This window comes from Hypanus sabinus, chromosome 3 (assembly GCF_030144855.1).
Source record: "Hypanus sabinus isolate sHypSab1 chromosome 3, sHypSab1.hap1, whole genome shotgun sequence".
Classification (NCBI taxonomy): domain Eukaryota; kingdom Metazoa; phylum Chordata; class Chondrichthyes; order Myliobatiformes; family Dasyatidae; genus Hypanus; species Hypanus sabinus.
In genome coordinates, this window is record NC_082708.1 from 67,002,178 (window position 1) to 67,020,332 (window position 18,155).

At 40.4% G+C, this 18,155-nt stretch overlaps 1 protein-coding gene across 1 annotated transcript in view; it reads right to left on the reverse strand.

Annotated features, from left to right (window-relative positions):
• LOC132390770 (ras-related protein Rab-38-like) overlaps window positions 1-18,155 on the reverse strand; it is a 63,256-nt gene that overhangs the window by 23,324 nt on the left and 21,777 nt on the right. The window contains exon 2 of the mRNA XM_059963321.1: window positions 11,316-11,596. Within this exon, the coding sequence (XP_059819304.1) occupies window positions 11,316-11,596 (281 nt within the window). The remainder of the gene's footprint in view (window positions 1-11,315; window positions 11,597-18,155) is intronic.

The window sequence follows — 18,155 nt, forward strand, 5'->3', positions numbered from 1 at the left end:
ATATTCACTAATGAATGACAAAAACATGAAGAATTATATCAGGTATATTTTTTTCACAATCTCTAAAATTGACAACAACACCAGGAATTAACTATGGAATTTTAATTCTAACACCATGAGACTTTTGGGCACGTTTCCCTCTCCGCTGATGTGGAGTGAATATAGAATGATGTAGTGTAATATAGAGTGGAATCCCCTTCTAGAACACAAGCCATCTTCAAATTATAACCATATAACCATATAACAATCACAGCACGGAAACAGGCCATCTTGGCCCTCCTAGTCCGTGCCGAACTCTTAATCTCACCTAGTCCCACCTACCCGCACTCAGCCCATAACCCTCCACTCCTTTCCTGTCCATATACCTATCCAATTTTACCTTAAATAACACAACTGAACTGGCCTCTACTACTTCTACAGGAAGCTCATTCCACACAGCTATCACTCTTTGAGTAAAGAAATACCCCCTCGTGTTTCCCTTAAACTTCTGCCCCCTAACTCTCAAATCATGTCCTCTAGTTTGAATCTCCCCTACTCTCAATGGAAACAGCCTGTTCACATCAACTCTATCTATCCCTCTCAAAATTTTAAATACCTCGATCAAATCCCCCCTCAACCTTCTACGCTCCAATGAATAGAGAACTAACTTGTTCAACCTTTCTCTGTAACTTAATTGCTGAAACCCAGGTAACATCCTAGTAAATCGTATCTGCACTCTCTCTAATTTATTGATATCTTTCCTATAATTCGGTGACCAGAACTGCACACAATATTCCAAATTTGGCCTTACCAATGCCTTGTACAACTTTAGCATTACATCCCAACTTCTGTACTCAATGCTTTGATTTATAAAGGCCAGCGTTCCAAAAGCCCTCTTCACCACCCTATCTACATGAGACTCCACTTTCAGGGAACTATGCACAGTTATTCCTAGATCTCTCTGTTCCTCTGCATTCCTCAATGCCCTACCATTTACTCTGTATGTTCTATTTGGATTATTCCTGCCAAAATGTAGAACCTCACACTTCTCAGCATTAAACTCCATCTGCCAACGTTTAGCCCATTCTTCTAACCGGCATAAATCTCCCTGCAAGCTTTGAAAACCCACCTCATTATCCACAACACCTCCTACCTTAGTATCATCGGCATACTTACTAATCCAATTTACCACCCCATCATCCAGATCATTTATGTATATTACAAACAACATTGGGCCCAAAACAGATCCCTGAGGCACCCCGCTAGTCACCGGCCTCCATCCCGATAAACAATTATCCACCACTACTCTCTGGCATCTCCCATCTAGCCACTGTTGAATCCATTTTATTACTCCAGCATTAATACCTAACGACTGAACCTTCTTAACTAACCTTCCATGTGGAACTTTGTCAAAGGCTTTGCTGAAGTCCATATAGACTACATCCACTGCCTTACCCTCGTCAACATTCCTCGTAACTTCTTCAAAAAATTCAATAAGGTTTGTCAAACATGACCTTCCACGCACAAATCCATGCTGGCTACTCCTAATCAGATCCTGTCTATCCGGATAATTAGTAATGCTATCTCTAAGAATACTTTCCATTAATTTACCCACCACTGATGTCAAACTGACAGGTCTATAATTGCTAGGCTTACTTCTAGAACCCCTTTTAAACAATGGAACCACATGAGCAATACGCCAATCCTCCGGCACAATCCCCATTTCTAATGACATCTTAAAGATCTCCGTCAGAGCTCCTGCTATTTCTACACAAACTTCCCTCAAGGTCCTGGGGAATAACCTGTCAGGATCCGGAGATTTATCCACTTTTAAATTTCTTAAAAGCGCCAGTACTTCCAGCTCTTTAATTGTCATAGGTTCCATAACTTCCATACTTGTTTCCCACACCTTACACAATTCAATATCCTTCTCCTTAATGAATATTCACTAATGAATGACAAAAACATGAAGAATTATATCAGGTATATTTTTTTCACAATCTCTAAAATTGACAACAACACCAGGAATTAACTATGGAATTTTAATTCTAACACCATGAGACTTTTGGGCACGTTTCCCTCTCCGCTGATGTGGAGTGAATATAGAATGATGTAGTGTAATATAGAGTGGAATCCCCTTCTAGAACACAAGCCATCTTCAAATTATAACCATATAACCATATAACAATCACAGCACGGAAACAGGCCATCTTGCCCTCCTAGTCCGTGCCGAACTCTTAATCTCACCTAGTCCCACCTACCCGCACTCAGCCCATAACCCTCCACTCCTTTCCTGTCCATATACCTATCCAATTTTACCTTAAATGACACAACTGAACTGGCCTCTACTACTTCTACAGGAAGCTCATTCCACACAGCTATCACTCTTTGAGTAAAGAAATACCCCCTCGTGTTTCCCTTAAACTTCTGCCCCCTAACTCTCAAATCATGTCCTCTAGTTTGAATCTCCCCTACTCTCAATGGAAACAGCCTGTTCACATCAACTCTATCTATCCCTCTCAAAATTTTAAATACCTCGATCAAATCCCCCCTCAACCTTCTACGCTCCAATGAATAGAGAACTAACTTGTTCAACCTTTCTCTGTAACTTAATTGCTGAAACCCAGGTAACATCCTAGTAAATCGTATCTGCACTCTCTCTAATTTATTGATATCTTTCCTATAATTCGGTGACCAGAACTGCACACAATATTCCAAATTTGGCCTTACCAATGCCTTGTACAACTTTAGCATTACATCCCAACTTCTGTACTCAATGCTTTGATTTATAAAGGCCAGCGTTCCAAAAGCCCTCTTCACCACCCTATCTACATGAGACTCCACTTTCAGGGAACTATGCACAGTTATTCCTAGATCTCTCTGTTCCTCTGCATTCCTCAATGCCCTACCATTTACTCTGTATGTTCTATTTGGATTATTCCTGCCAAAATGTAGAACCTCACACTTCTCAGCATTAAACTCCATCTGCCAACGTTTAGCCCATTCTTCTAACCGGCATAAATCTCCCTGCAAGCTTTGAAAACCCACCTCATTATCCACAACACCTCCTACCTTAGTATCATCGGCATACTTACTAATCCAATTTACCACCCCATCATCCAGATCATTTATGTATATTACAAACAACATTAGGCCCAAAACAGATCCCTGAGGCACCCCGCTAGTCACCGGCCTCCATCCCGATAAACAATTATCCACCACTACTCTCTGGCATCTCCCATCTAGCCACTGTTGAATCCATTTTATTACTCCAGCATTAATACCTAACGACTGAACCTTCTTAACTAACCTTCCATGTGGAACTTTGTCAAAGGCTTTGCTGAAGTCCATATAGACTACATCCACTGCCTTACCCTCGTCAACATTCCTCGTAACTTCTTCAAAAAATTCAATAAGGTTTGTCAAACATGACCTTCCACGCACAAATCCATGCTGGCTACTTCTAATCAGATCCCGTCTATCCAGATAATTATAAATACTATCTCTAAGAATACTTTCCATTAATTTACCCACCACTGATGTCAAACTGACAGGTCTATAATTGCTAGGCTTACTTCTAGAACCCTTTTTAAACAAAGGAACCACATGAGCAATACGCCAATCCTCCGGCACAATCCCCGTTTCTAATGACATATTAAAGATCTCCGTCAGAGCTCCTGCTATTTCTACACAAACTTCCCTCAAGGTCCTGGGGAATATCCTGTCAGGACCCGGAGATTTATCCACTTTTAAATTTCTTAAAAGCGCCAGTACCTCCACCTCTTTAATTGTCATAGGGTCCATAACTTCCTTACTTGTTTCCCACACCTTAGACAATTCAATATCCTTCTCCTTAGTGAATACCGAAGAGAAGAAATCATTCAAAATCTCTCCCATCTCCTTCGGTTCCACACATAGCTGACCACTCTGATTCTCTAAGGGGCCAATTTTATCCCTCACTATCCTCTTGCTTTTAATATAACTGTAGAAACCTTTCGGATTTACTTTCACCTTATTTGCCAAACCAACCTCGTATCTTCTTTTAGCTTTTCTAATCTCTTTCTTAAGATTCCTTTTACATTCTTTATATTCCTCGAGCAATTCCTTTACTCCATGCTGCCTATATCTATTGTAGACATCCCTCTTTTTCTGAACCAAATTTCTAATATCCCTTGAAAACCATGGTGCTCTCAAATCTTTAACCTTTCCTTTCACCCTAACAGGAACATAAAGATTCTGTACCCTCATAATTTCACCCTTAAATGACCTCCATTTCTCTATTACATCCTTCCCATAAAACAACATGACCCAATCCACTCTCTCTAAATCCCTTCGCATCCCCTCAAAGTTAGCCTTTCTCCAATCAAAAACCTCAACTCTAGGTCCAGTCCTGTCCTTCTCCATAATTATATTGAAGCTAATGCTATTGTGATCACTGGACCCGAAGTGCTCCCCAACACATACATCTGTCAGCTGACCTATCGCATTCCCTAACAGGAGATCCAACACTGCCCCATCTCTAGTCGGTACTTCTATGTATGCTGAAGCATTTGATGCTAAAAGGTAGGTTATTATATATAATTAACTGGAAAAGCTCCTGATGAGTTTGAAATGCAAATTAAATTATTTAGTGTAGCAATAATTTTCAAAGTTCTGCTGAATTTTAAGGAAACCTTAAAGAAGTGTGTCACATCAGAAGAATAAAGGAATGCAAATTAAGTTGTTACATGGATAATTGTATCTGCATTCATAAAATTATCCTGGTATGCACAGGATAGAACATTTCTAAAAATAACAAGAAAGTAGATTTTCAAATTTACTTTCCAAGCATTTCGTAAAGAATCACAAAACAACTTAAAGCAGAGTATAATGCTTAATCCCTCATTAATTTCAGATGTGAGATGATTAATCCTTGTATCCTACACATTTTAATCCTGTTCTCAAACTCATTTTGTGGAAGTGGTTTTGAATACATTACATGACGAAGTCTACAGTAAATGGATGCTGGTACAACTTTTAATGGTTCTCTAATCTCATTTGAATACATTTGACTCGCTTCCCTCATTTATCTTGATTGGCAATATGTTTAACTGTACTGAGTAGGAAAATGCCCTTGCACTGTATCACTTCCAAACATCACAATGGCATGAGACCTCATACTTCATTATATACCTTTAATAGTAAAGGGGTAATACTCACCCTCTTTTAACATAAATCCTCTACAATTCCTCAACAGACACAGGAAGAGAAAGGTGATTACCTCAAAGTTCAAAGTTATTATCTAAATATCAAAACAAAGTGTAGGAGCCATATATTTATTTTCTCTTTGCCTGTATTGTATTTTGTGATGCGTGTTTTTATTTTTTGTTATGGTAATTTGTCACGTGCGTTAGGGCATGGTAGAAACAAATAATTATAGTTACCAAGTCACACTTTGTCTTAGTTAGTTAGTTTAGTTTAGTTCAGAGGGAGTAAGCTGGGGAGGTGATATATTTTTGCTGACCACTTATTTACGATTTACACTTAATTATGCCAATTTGAATGCTAATTACTCTTACTTCACTACATGGCTACTTCAGGTTTATTAGTTTTTATCACTATAAGATTGCTCGTCTTTGCTATTTCATATTAAAGGATTGAACATACTTTCTTTGTCTTGGAAATCAGTCATTTGGAAGCGCATCATAGAGTGTCAACTCCTATACTGAGTTGACAATTTACTCTTTTCCATAGATGCTGTCTGGCCTGCTGAGTTCATCCAGAATTTTGGGCGCGTTGCTTAGATTTCCAGCATATGCAGATTCTTTTCTTGTTTGTGTCTCAGTAGTTATGATTGGTTTTCAAGTAACTGCTACATTTTGTCAACAAAAAAAATGGCTATACCAAATGAACAGCAGTCTATTGCAAAGGATTGTGTTGGACCTGTTGGTGAAATGGGAATCACAACTTGTGGTCAGATTATCTGCAACAGTTTGACGACTTGTCCTGTGTATTTGTGGTTTGAACACAGTTTTGAATGGTCATTGCTGGCTGTCCATTGGGGACACCTCAGGCATGGTGTTTGCCTGAGGGTACGTTGCTTTGTTTTAATGAAGCATTATTCTGGCTGCCGACATTTGAATTGAATGCTGTTTGTTTGCTCTGGTTTATGCACTATGGATGCATGGACAGCCAGTTTGTCACCAACATTTATTCAATGGAGTATCACCATTGTGTTTTACGAATGCGTTGTGGACGAATGAAGAGTTCATTGTGAGTTGCGCAATACGGAGAATCGAAGCATGGAACTGACATCAGCAACCCTGAAACCGGGATTTGCAAAGAGAAATTAAACTTATTTTGAAAGTAAAGGTAAATCAAATTGCAGTTCTTCAAAAGCAGTATAAAATAAATGTGAACAAAATTAATGGTTTAATACCATCAATTAAGGATCCTATGGAAAATAAGGAAAATGCCTTACAAGTGCAATGTCATTTTGAGGACCTGACTAATCTCTGTGTAGCTCATGCTAATCAATATCACATGCTAATCTCATTAGTTCGAAGGACGAGCAAGAAAATAGAATGAATATCTTTCAAACATTGATAGCTATGGTTGCGCTTTCATAGAGGATGTGAAACAATAGTTGACCAAAACAGATTACATTGAATGTTAAGTTGCTGCAACAAGTGAACATGTTTCTCACCATCCATCAGACTATGTTTCTCTAATTCCAAGGCATGTTTTGACTATGCATATAGCAGAGGACCCACAAGATGAAGTAAACCCAAATAACAGTAAGTCAAATGTCAGCTCTCAAAGATCTCCTGTAGGAAGAAAACCTTCTGTATCTACTACCTCCTCTGATCACATTAAAACAGAGGCTGATTTAGCTGCATTAATGACATGAAGGACAAGCAGTAAGGGAGTGATTACTTGCTATGGAGCTATGGAGAAGGAATTGCCGCACATATGACTAAAGTTAATGTGCTAAGGGCTGCAAGTGTGGTGGGTATAGTGATATGACGTGTCAGAATGCGAATGGAGAGAGTTCTGAGCATGCGCAGAAATGATGGAATGATCGAGAAGCATGGCAGTGTAAAATGTGGTTTTGTTGCTGTTTAATAAAAGTTCTATTCTTCCAGAATATAGCACTTGATTAGTAACCTACTGCACGTCTAAAGAACATAACATGGTGTCAGAAGTTGGTCTGGAAGAATAACATGTTTCCTAACATGGGAGAAAAAAGAAAAAAAAGAGGTTGAACTGTTTTGGCGTTTGCTAACAGTTTTACAAACGGAAGGGTTGCAACCTCTATTGACACTTCAATTGCCTGGGAACGTAGCTGAAAACTGGAGAAAATTTAAGAAACGTTTTGAATTCTATCTATTGGCGATTGAAGCTGAAAACAAACTGGGAGAAAATGAAAGCTGCACTTCTACTCCATGTAATAGGTGATGACACAATTGAAGAATATAGTCATTTTGCTTTTGAAGATGGAGATAATTTAAGTTTCAAATCGATAACGGACAAATTTGAAGCATTCTGTATACCAAAGCATAATGTAATGTATGAGCGGCTTAAATTTTATACAAGTTGGCAAAGAGCTCGTCAAACTATTGATCAATTTGTTACGGAGTTGAGACACAACAGTCAAACATGTGAGTTTGCACATGTTTGAACTGACAGACTCTCTCACTAAAGGTAGAATTGTTTGTGGCATTCTGGTAATGGTCTGAGAGAAAGACTGTTAAGTGAACAAGACTTAGATTTGGAAAAAGCTTTGATGCTCTGCAGAGCTTTGGAAACCATGACGTCGCAGGCTAAAGAGCTTTTTATTGAGAACAGCAACATACACACTGTGAAAGAGCGCAAACATATTAGAATAAATGACAATAAAACTGACAGAGAGCAAGATGTCATCTGAGAGAGAAAAGCTATGTGATCGCTGTGGGCTGCAGCACTGACCAAAACAGTGTCCAGCATATGGGAAAATGTGCAACAACTGTGGTAAGAGTAATCATTTTTCACGCTGTTGCAGAAGCAGAAAGAAAATAAAACAAGTAAATGCAGTGCTTGAAAATGAATTTGAAGTGTTTTATATAGATGTGCTTTGTGAAAATAAAGGAAGTAAGAATGACTGGACTATTCCATTGCAAGTGAACCAAAACAATATTCTGTTTAAACTTGATACTGGAGCACAAATAAATGCTCTTGCTGAATCTGAGTTTAATGTATTGAAGCCAAGACCAAATTTACTTAAGCCAAGTATAAAAGTGACTGGGTATTCAGGTACAGACATTCCAGTTAAAGGAACATGTGTGGCAAAAGTATCATACAAAAATATTGTGCACATGCTTTCATCTGTGGTGGTGCCAAGGAATGTACAGTCAATACTGGGTTTATCTGCCTGTGAGAGACTGAATTTGGGGATATTAGTCCCAGACAGTGACACAGAGTCAGAATACAGTGACAGAATGGAACGGCTAGAAGACAAAGAAAGCTCCCAGACCCATTCTTTTGTTACCAGTATCTGACAAAGCATTGCCACCAAAACCAGGAGTTGCAATTTTGCCCTCTAGAAGTAACACATAGGCATCAAATGGGCCATGCGTTCCATCACAATCTCACCTCTGCAGAAGGTCAGAGGCCAGATTTGCCGGTACAGTACAATACTGATGGTAGAGGCAGGTTCGGTATTGTCATTTAAAGTAAAGTTGGATAGGTATATGTTCAGGAAAGGAATGGAGGGTTATAGGCTGAGTGTGGGTTGGTGGGATTAGGTGAGAGTAAGCATTCAGCACGGACTAGAAGGGCCGAGATGGCCTGTTTCCGTGCTGTAAATGTTATGTGGTTATACGGTTTATATGAAGCCAAAGAGTGACAAGAATCAAGATTCAATTGAAGAAGTGAAAGCACAAGTGAAGGAATTGAGAAGTTTTATTGAAATGATGAAGTCTCAGCATAAAAAAGAGATTACACAGTTAATGAATGAATTAGATGAAGAAAAGAAGACTTGTATTTCATTTCAAATGGAAGTGGAAGGAATTAAGAAAGATACAGTACTTGAAGAAGTACAACCCAGATCATACATGGTCCAAACAAAAGAAGCAGTGTTAAGAAGAAATTGCAAAGACCTCAAGAAAGAGCTAACTTCAGAGTTTTGGTTAATTGATGCAGACCGACAAAATATGGAAATAACAATGAAACACAAGAACTGTGTGAACCTGAGAAGATCTACTCATGTTCATAAACCCCCAGAGAGACTGATAGAAACATGTTAAATTATGCATTTGTTCTGGTTAATGTTGCGAATTGTTTTTCTTTTTAAGGAAAGGAAGATGTGGTGATATGACATGTCAGAACGTGATTGGAGAGAGTTCTGAGCATGTGCAGAAATGATGGAATGGTCTGGAACATGGCTTGGTAAAAACGTGGTTTAGTTTTGTTACTGTAAATAGAAGTTCTAATTCTTCCAGAATATGATTTTTTATTGTTAACTCACAGTATGTATAAATATAAGAACAACACAGTGGGTGCTAAGAATGTGCCAGCAGGACAGTCCTTTTGTGTGAGTTCCTATATTGAAAAGGCACAGAGAAAAGCAAAAGCACCCAACGTCACTGTCGTTTCATTGGTTCCTGTGAAACATGAAGAAGATCCTCAAGAAGTGGTTCTGGGTGTTTACCCTCAGCCTGCATTAACGAGGCACTCTGAACATAACTTATATCAAACATCTCAAAGGGCTCATGGGGACATTCACTTACAGCAAGGAAATACTCTTGTTTCAGATGAAGAGGTCAAAATAGTATTATTGATATTATGAGGGGAAAAAATGAAGTAACAACCTTATTAGTACAAAAACAAAGTACTTTATCTTTGGCTAAACGAGAGATTCAAATCTTTGATAGTGATCCATTGCAGTATCATGCATTCGTGAAGGCTTTTGAAAATAGTGTTGAAGGTAAGACTGACAGCAACAGTGACTGCCTCTATTTCCTTGAACAGTACACTAGAGTTCGCCCTAGGGAGCTTGCCTAGAGAGCATGTCGACCCTAAGAAAGGCTAAGGATTTACCTCAGGAACATTTTGGTAATGAATATGCAGAAGGCTCTTTTGTGGGTATTGATCAAATCTAAAGAGGTGAAGCTCTATAAAACTACAGACTTTTTCTTAGAGGCTTTTGGTGGATAGCTCAGCTGTCAATGCCTGAAGAGTCTGAAAACACAGTTATATTGGCAAAGCACCTTCCTACCTCAGACAACATTCTGAGGCACGTGTATAAAGAGGTGGGACATGGTGGCCATATAATACTGGGTGAAATATACAAAAATACTGGGTGAAAGTGTACAGAGAAAATTTACAAGGATGTTGCTGGGTCTGGCGGACCTGTCTAATAAGGAAAGATTGAATAGGTGAGGACTTTATTCCATAGAACATAGAAGATTGAGAGGAGATTTGATAGGGGTATTCAAAACTATGAGGGATATTGATGGGGTAACTGCAAGCAGGCTTTTCATTTTGAGGTTGGGTTGGACTACAACCAGAGATCATGGGTTAAGGGTGAAAAGTGAATGTTCAAGGGGAACACGGGGGAAGTTTCTTCACTCAGAGGGTTGTGAGAGTGTAGAATGTGCTACCAGCACCTGTGGTACATGTGAGCTCGATTTATGCAGAATTTGGATAGGTACATGGATGCTGGGGGGTGGAGGCCTATGGCCCTAGTGCAAGTCAACGGAGTAGGCAATTTAAAAGGTTTCAGCATCAACAGAATCTGCTAATGGGCCTATTTCCATGCTGTACTTTTCTATGACTCTACCATTGTTTGTCTTGGTTCATTTCATAATAAAGAATTGAACATACTTCTTTTTAGTGCCGAGGTGAGTAAAACCAGACAAGGAGCACAATGGCTGCAGGGAAACAACTGGGCCTCAAAGCTGCATCCTTGTCAATGGTCTTAAAGTATGTTAATTTAGAATTAGACTGATGCTACTCTAACTCTGCTCCCCCATTCAGCTACTCCTATCTCTTCATCCTCACTCCCTCATTTTAAGCTTGCTTCATGTAGTTGTATCATTCAGAGTCCCATCATTCAAGCCAGCTATTCCATACAGCCTCTTCAAAATAGAAGCACATGATTAGAAGCAATTGTCAGTTTTGATTTAGTTTCATTCATCAGTGATCCAGGATTAAGAGGCAATTTGGATTAATGCATTTTTGCTTTAAACTGTGCTAACTTTAATATATGATGATGTTACCATGTTGATGGCCTGTTTGTATTTCTATGCAATTTGTTGAAATTAATTTTTTAAAATCAGTTATCATTATCAACTGGTACATTAAGAATTAATTTTTACCTTCGCTGAAGTTTCAAAGCAGCTGACAAATCCATGTTCTTTGCAGAACTGTTCCATTCTTCCAGGATTAGCGGATATGAACTCACTCTCCTTATCACATTTGTTTGCCAGTAAGACAACAGAGACAGGTTTGCCATTAGGGAGAGTCAATTTCGAGTCTAAGTCATCTTTCCATTTAGACACTGCTTCAAATGTTGAGGCTCGTGTCACATCAAAGACTATGAATGCTCCAATGGCCTCTCTGTAGTATACTCTTGTCATGTTCCCAAATCGTTCTTGACCTATGAAAATAAGAATCACGATGTTTTTATCCTAGAGTTTTTGTCATGTGATATTCTCACTTAACCTGGAACAGATTTTAGATATCAGGAAAGGTTTGGTGAGAGCATTCATGCCTGAAGCAAAAGGTTATTGGTCAAAATCCCACTTCTCAAATTTGAGTGTGATGTCTCTGAGGGAGTGCTGTGTTGTCAGGGGTGCCATCAATCCAGAGAGTTATTCAGTCAATTCTGTTCTCTGGTGAATGTAGAAATTTTACAAAGAAGAGCAGGGCAGTTCATGGTTGTTCCATCCATTATTTATTCCTCAATACAAATATTAAGACAAGTTATTAAAACAAGATCACTTTACAAGACTTTTTATGTTGCACTAGTTCTTAGAATGCAACATCGGTTCTGCTTCAGAAATTGTGGCTGTATTTCTGAACATGCTAAAGGACAAAAAGGTGAAGTTGATGCATTTTCTGACTTGAGTGTTTTACCTCATCCTTTATAATCTTATGCACTCCTGTTTCATACCTTAAAAATGACTGAGCATCAAAAAGTAAGTCTTCAAACATACTTTGCAGAATTGTAACATACCCTCATTTTCTACTATAGTAAATCGTCTTATAAGCAGTAAGAAGCCTGGTACAGAGGATTAGTGGTTGGATATAATTGTGCAGAATGATCTGCCCCGGACAAAAGAAAAAAAAGCTGGGGACCCCAAACCACCGACCGTAATATAATACATTACTGTAATTTTATATACCATAAATATGACTGTAAGCAAGAGAGCAGATCAGAAAAGAGAATTTTCAAAAAAAAACTAGAATAGACAGTGATATTGGTGAAGATCAATTTATTAGAGCAATAGTAAACAATGAAATGGTGTACAACAGGATCCAGAAAAATCACATTTCACAAAAAAAGGAACAACCTCCTAATGAGGCATTATAGATGAATAACAATTCCAGAAGCAGACATGTACCAATCCCACTGACAGTAAATGAGAGCATTACAGGAGAGATCATGAAGACAGCAGGGATCAAGGAACAGGCAGTCAATAAATGCGAGGGTAAATGATCAAGAGAAATAAAATAGAAAAATGCTCCTCTGTGTTCTAAATATTCTATTCTATGTAAATGATAAAAAGTAAAATCAAAATAGAAATGTGAATGATAAGAGACAGACATGATGAAAAACCCCACTAGTGATTCCAAAATAGTACAAGAAATAGTTAAATATTAAGTCTTAGAATTCTTGAGGGATGACAGCATATTGTATAAAATGACATTGCTACATAATAAAAACCCATTTAATTAATATGATTTTTAATTATTGAAAGACCCAGTGCCCTTGCAACCTAATGCCACAACCTTGATGCATGCAGAGCTCCTTCAAATAATGGAAAAGCTCTTAACTAGAGAGATGAAGCCTGCTCTTTTGTTAAAAGGGATCTGATGCACTGGCTCCAAAGGTAGTCACAGCTGAAGGGTGGTAGTTCCCACCCATCCACTGCTCCCACTGCTAAACAAATGCTCTTCATGGCGTGCGTCTCAAACAGCCTCTGACAACCAAGTCCAACTCCTGGCCTTCATGTGTGGCGTAGTTCTTATGCCCGGTGGAGCTGTTCTCACTGACAGGAGAAGGGTCAAAGGTGGGCCACTGGTGCCTTAAAACCAGTTGCTCTGGGCGGATGGGGCTTGTTAACCACAGATGGTATCTCATTTAGGAGACTGAAAACTCCAATTTCAAACCTCTTCTGCCTTGCAGCTATACCCGCTCATGGGAAAGGAGTAAACCCTGAGGAAAAATCCGGAGTCGGAGTCCCGAAGGCGGCTGACTGCTGTCCCCAGCATCGGCACGGCAACTCCTGCGATGTTGGTGGCGCCAAACCGTATCGACTTCCGTCGTTCCTTCGGACCCGTCATCAGCAGGGGGGGGGGGGGGGTCCCACTGCATGGGCAACAGATGGATCCACATATGAACTCTGCCCTGGCTTGTGCCCTGGAGAGGCCACTCCAGCTTCACTTCAGTGACTACCAGAGGTGCAGTATCCATGGTTGACAATGACCGATGGAGGCCACACACACTGGTAGGTTCTATAGGTTCCCCATAAGGCAAATCTTGTGTTTTATTTCTCATCTGAAGCAATCAGCCCCTCCCCTTACCCCCTCATCACCACAACCCCTCCCCCTCCCCACAGAGATCCATCTCCATTCTCTTTTATTGCCTTCCTTATGTTATCGGATCTCTTTCTGGCACTTTGCCACAAAACATTATCTCCATGGTACCCTGATCTTCAACCTGAAATGCTGATTTCCTCCCTCAACCCAGAATTCAGAATTCATCATCAGTCCCCCCTTCTATATATCCTCTTTCACCAATCCACTCCACTAACTTCTACCAGCCCAGCAGCACACATCTTCTCCTCATCCTCCTCCAACATTCATTCATCTTCCCCCTCAGTTATTCTAGCCTTATCTCAATCAATAGCATCCAACATTGTCCCTCCAACCTCCTTTCCCTAAATGCCCAACCTCACCCACCACCCCATCTCCATCCACTCTCTCATCCTATCTCCCAATCCTCTTCCCAATTATTTTCTTTACAATGTCCAGCTCTGTCGATTTAGGAGAAAATCAGTGTGCATAACAATTCAGTCCAACCAGTTGGAACATTTAGATATGCGTACGTGATAGATTTAGGCACACTTGGGGTCTCAAATCAACTCCCTGGAAATTCTCTTCAATGCTTGAAACTACGAGTAGACAAATTTCAGCCTGACACCTTTTCTGTTATTGCAAAGGCACAATCGATTCTCTTCCATAAAACCACCTTGATCTTCTGCTGAAACTGTAAGTTACAAGCAACCACACCTTTCACAGTGACATTAAACCAACTGTCATTCACCAAAGGCTGCATTTTTATCAATACTAGATGAATTGTGATAACAGAAACAAAAATTTAAGCTATAGATACTTCATATCAATTAACAATTTGAAACTGATGTATCAAGCCATAAATACAGCAAAATAACTTTCAAGCTGATTCATAATATTTCTGAAAATTATTTTGCTTTCAGTCATAGTCGCTTTAGTTAGTAATACTTTTAGCTTTGTGTGAATCAAAGACAAGTAATTGGTACCATCTCCTGTAATAACAGACTGATGATGGAGGGTTTGGGGATAGAGAGAAGATTCTGAGATTTCTGTTACAGGTTTTCAAAGATGGATGAAACATATTTATTAAAACACTTTTTTGTTATTTCTTGCTGCTCAAAAATATTATTCAGCCACTGCATGCCTCACATTCAAAGGTTCATTTGTTGTCAAAGTATACAACTGAAATTCTTCTCCAGATAGCCATGAAACCAAAAAAGTAGAGAATGGCAGCACGATCATTAACCCCAAAATCCCTCCTGTCTGCACAAAAATGTGAACAAAAAATGGAACAGGCACATCAACCCCCAAATCCCCCTGCCCCCCACAAACAAAAAACCAAGAAAGATCAGGTGAAAAATACAGAATATAAAAAAACTATAAGCCTTTAAAAAATCTGTAGTCCAAGCCCATATCCAAAATGCAAAAGTTGTCAAGTCGTCAAGACAAGTCATTTTTATTGTCATTTTGACCGTAACTGCTGGTACAGTACATAGTAAAAACGAGACTGTTTTTCAGGACAATTGTGTTACATGACACAGTACAAAAACTAGACTGAACTACATAATAAAATAACCAACACAGAGGAAGCTACACTAGACCACAGACCTACACTGGACTGCATAAAGTGCACAAAAACAGTGCAGGTATTACAATAAATAATAAGCAGAACAATAGGGCAAGGTGTCAGTCCAGGCTTAGGGTATTGAGGAGTGACACTCTCTGGGCCCAGTGGCCAGCCTTTTCCTTTCCGTTGCAGAGCGATCCCTACCAGCGAGCAAAAGGCAGTCTCCCCTCTCTGTACCACTGGAATCCCACCAGCGAGCAAAAGGCAGTCTCCCCTCTCTGTACCACTGGAATCCCAACAGTGATCAAAAGGCAGTCTCCCCTCTCTGTACCACTGGAATCCTACCAGTGATCAAAAGGCAGTCTCCCCTCTCTGTACCACTGGAATCCCACCAGTGATCAAAAGGCAGTCTCCCCTCTCTGTACCACTGGAATCCCACCAGTGATCAAAAGGCAGTCTCCCCTCTCTGTACCACTGGAATCCCACCAGTGATCAAAAGGCAGTCTCCCCTCTCTGTACCACTGGAATCCCACCAGTGATCAAAAGGCAGGCAGCCAGCGCTCACCGACCGCAATTCCCTCGATGTTTCAATCTCCCCAGTGTTAATGTAGAGGACTGTGGTACCCGACAAAGCCATATTTGTGACCTTTATGCATTGGATTCAGAATCTGGGCTGGTCTAGTTTCACACGGAAACTGAAAGTGTACCAGCCCATTTTCAGGAGTCACTTACTTTGTTGCAGACGACAGTGGAAATAAGCTGATATTGTGGAGGTTAACTGGCATTTGTACTACTACTGTTCCTATCCTTTTGGAGACTGGAGTGTATTAGAGACCCAGCAAATGGCGACAGCATAGATGGTAGCACATATAAGAAATGGAAACAGGAGTACACCACTCTGTCTGTCGTATCTGCTCCACCAGTTAAAGAGATAGAGGGCAGAGTGGGTACCTTGCTGATCTTTTATTTCAGCATCCCTTTTGAAATCCATATACTTTGATTCCTTTAACATACAAAAATCTATTGATTTCTGTCCTTAATATACATAGCAACTTAGCCTCTATACCCATATAGAACATAGAACGTAGAATAGTACAGCACATTACAGGCCCTTCAGCCCACAATGTTGTGCCGACCCTCAAACCCCACCTCCCAGATAACCCCCCACCTTAAATTCCTCCATATACCTGTCTAGTAGTCTAAATTTCACTAGTGTATCTGCCTCCACCACTGACTCAGGCAGTGCATTCCACGCATCAACCACTCTCTGAGTGAAAAACCTTCCTCTAATATTCCCTCCCCTTATCTTAAAGCCATGTCCTCTTGTACTGAGCAGTGGTGCCCGAGGGAAGAGGCACTGGCTGTCCACTCTGTCTATTCCTCTTAATATCTTGTACACCTCTATCATGTCTCCTCTCACCCTCCTTCTCTTTAAAGAGTAAAGCCCTAGCTCCCTTAATCTCTGATCATAATCCATACTCTCTAAACCAGGCAGCATCCTGGTAAATCTCATCTGTACCCTTTCCAATGCTTCCACATCCTTCCTATAGTGAGGCGACCAGAACTGGACACAGTACTCCAAGTGTGGCCTAACTAGAGTTTTATAGAGCTGCATCATTACATCGCGTCTCTTAAACTCTATCCCTCAACTTATGAAAGCTAACACCCCATAAGCTTTCTTAACTACCCTATCTACCTGTGAGGCAACTTTCAGGGATCTGTGGACATGTACCCCCAGATCTCTCTGCTCCTCCACACTAACTAGTATCCTGCCATTTACTTCGTACTCTGCCTTGGAGTTTGTCCGTCCAAAGTGTACCACCTCACACTTCTCCGGGTTGAACTCCATCTGCCACTTCTCAGCCCACTTCTGCATCCTATCAATGTCTCTCTGCAATCTTCGACAATCCTCTACACTACCTACAACACACCAACCCTTGTGTCGTCTGCAAACTTGCCAACCCACCCTTCTACCCCCACAGCCAGGTCGTTAATAAAAATCACAAAAAGTAGGGGTCCCAGAACAGATCCTTGTGGGACACCACTAGTCACAACCCTCCAATCTGAATGTACTCCCTCCACCACGATCCTCTGCCTTCTGCAGGCAAGCCAATTGTGAATCCACCTGGCCAAACTTCCCTGGATCCAATGCCTTCTGACTTTCTGAATAAGCCTACCATGTGGAACCTTGGCAAATGCCTTACTAAAATCCATGTAGATCACATCCACTGCACTACCCTTATCTATATGCCTGGTCACCTCCTCAAAGAATTCTATCAGGCTTGTTAGGCATGATCTGCCCTTCACAAAGCCATGCTGACTGTCCCTGATCAGACCATGATTTTCTAAATACCCATAGATCATATCTCTAACAATCTTTTTCAGCAGCTTTCCCACCACAGACGTAAGGCTCACTGGTCTGTAATTACCTGGTCTATCCCTACTACCTATTTGAACAAGGGGACAACATTCACCTCCCTCCAATCCTCCAGTACCATTCCCGTGGTCAACAAGGACATAAAGATACTAGCCAGAGGTTCAGCAATCTCTTCCCTTGTCTCATGGAGCAGCCTGGGGAATATTCCATCAGGCCCCGGGGACTTATCCGTCCTAATGTATTTTAACAACTCCGACACCTCCTCTCCCTTAATATCAACATGCTCCAGAACATCAACCTCACTCATATTGTCCTCACCGTCATCAAGTTCACTCTCAGTGGTGAATACCAAAGAGAAGTATTCATTGAGGACCTCGCTCACTTCCACAGCCTCCAGGCACATCTTCCCACTTTTATCACAATTTGGTCCTACCTTCACTCCTGTCATCCTTTTGTTTTTCACGTAATTGAAGA